Raw genomic sequence first — 963 nt, 5'->3', positions numbered from 1 at the left:
AGGCCCAAACAGTTCCCATGTTCACACTGGGTTCCCTGGTGTGAATGGGAAGTACATTTACTGTCCTGCAAAAGTCCTGTCCTTGTACCAGTCCCAGGGAATGAAAGGGGAAATGACATGGGGGGAGTTTTCTCAGTCCTCTTTTTATGAGGCTGAAAAGGAGAGGTGGGCTGCCGAAAAGGGCAAATAATTGCAGATAATTTTGCAAGTCCTATAGTGCGGTGTAAATATTGTAAATATTAATTAATTTCAATGAACAATGTACAGTTTGATATGGGGATTTGTTACTGTTCCAAGTGGATTTTTTTTCCATTCATTTTTACTTTTTACACTTGAAATATTAAAAGTTCTAAAATATTTGTAACACATATTGTAAATATTTTTTCCTACAACCATTTCATTATATATATAGTGACATTTTGATACTGTATTTTGTTTACATTTGTAAAGAAAATTCAATTTCATTGCATCTTTGCCTTACATTAATACCTGTACTTAATTCTGTATATATGTTTAGATAAGAAAATATTTTTTCACGTTCAGATTGTAATAAATAATTTAATTACTACCATGTGGTCATTCTTAAATTTTATATACATATATATGTATGTATGTATGTATATGCACCCCTTCTAGTAACATTTAAATAAAAAGGTGACTGTGACTTACCTTCACAGGTTATATATATAAACAAACATACTCCACATTAAAAGACCTGATAAGATTAATCATTTATTAATAAACTAAAAACGCAAAAAAAAAAAAAACTGTATAGGACATTGATATATTCAGATAGGCATGCAAATGCAAAATATAGTTAAAGAACGGTAAAAACATTGTTGTGCAATTAATTTGCATTATTGACTTGCTTTCCATGTAGTAAAACATAGTACCTGAAATATAAAACATAATCAAGGAATAATTTCTTCGTAAAGGGACAACAAAAGTTAGCTACAACCGGGA

At 30.3% G+C, this 963-nt stretch overlaps 1 protein-coding gene across 1 annotated transcript in view; it reads left to right on the top strand.

The window, feature by feature from the left end:
• LOC106936192 (uncharacterized) overlaps window positions 1–378 on the top strand; it is a 7870-nt gene extending 7492 nt beyond the window's left edge. Inside the window, exon 4 of the mRNA XM_015017036.1 lies at window positions 118–378. Coding sequence (XP_014872522.1) covers window positions 118–190 — 73 coding nt within the window. The 3' untranslated portion in view covers window positions 191–378. The remainder of the gene's footprint in view (window positions 1–117) is intronic.
• The last annotated feature ends 585 nt before the right edge of the window (window positions 379–963 follow it).

Source organism: Poecilia latipinna, unplaced genomic scaffold (assembly GCF_001443285.1).
Source record: "Poecilia latipinna isolate Pla-1442-1.1 unplaced genomic scaffold, P_latipinna-1.0 Scaffold2094, whole genome shotgun sequence".
Taxonomy (NCBI): Eukaryota; Metazoa; Chordata; class Actinopteri; order Cyprinodontiformes; family Poeciliidae; genus Poecilia; species Poecilia latipinna.
The sequence above is the reverse complement of the archived record's forward strand: the minus strand, read 5'-3'. Positions and strand labels throughout refer to the sequence as shown.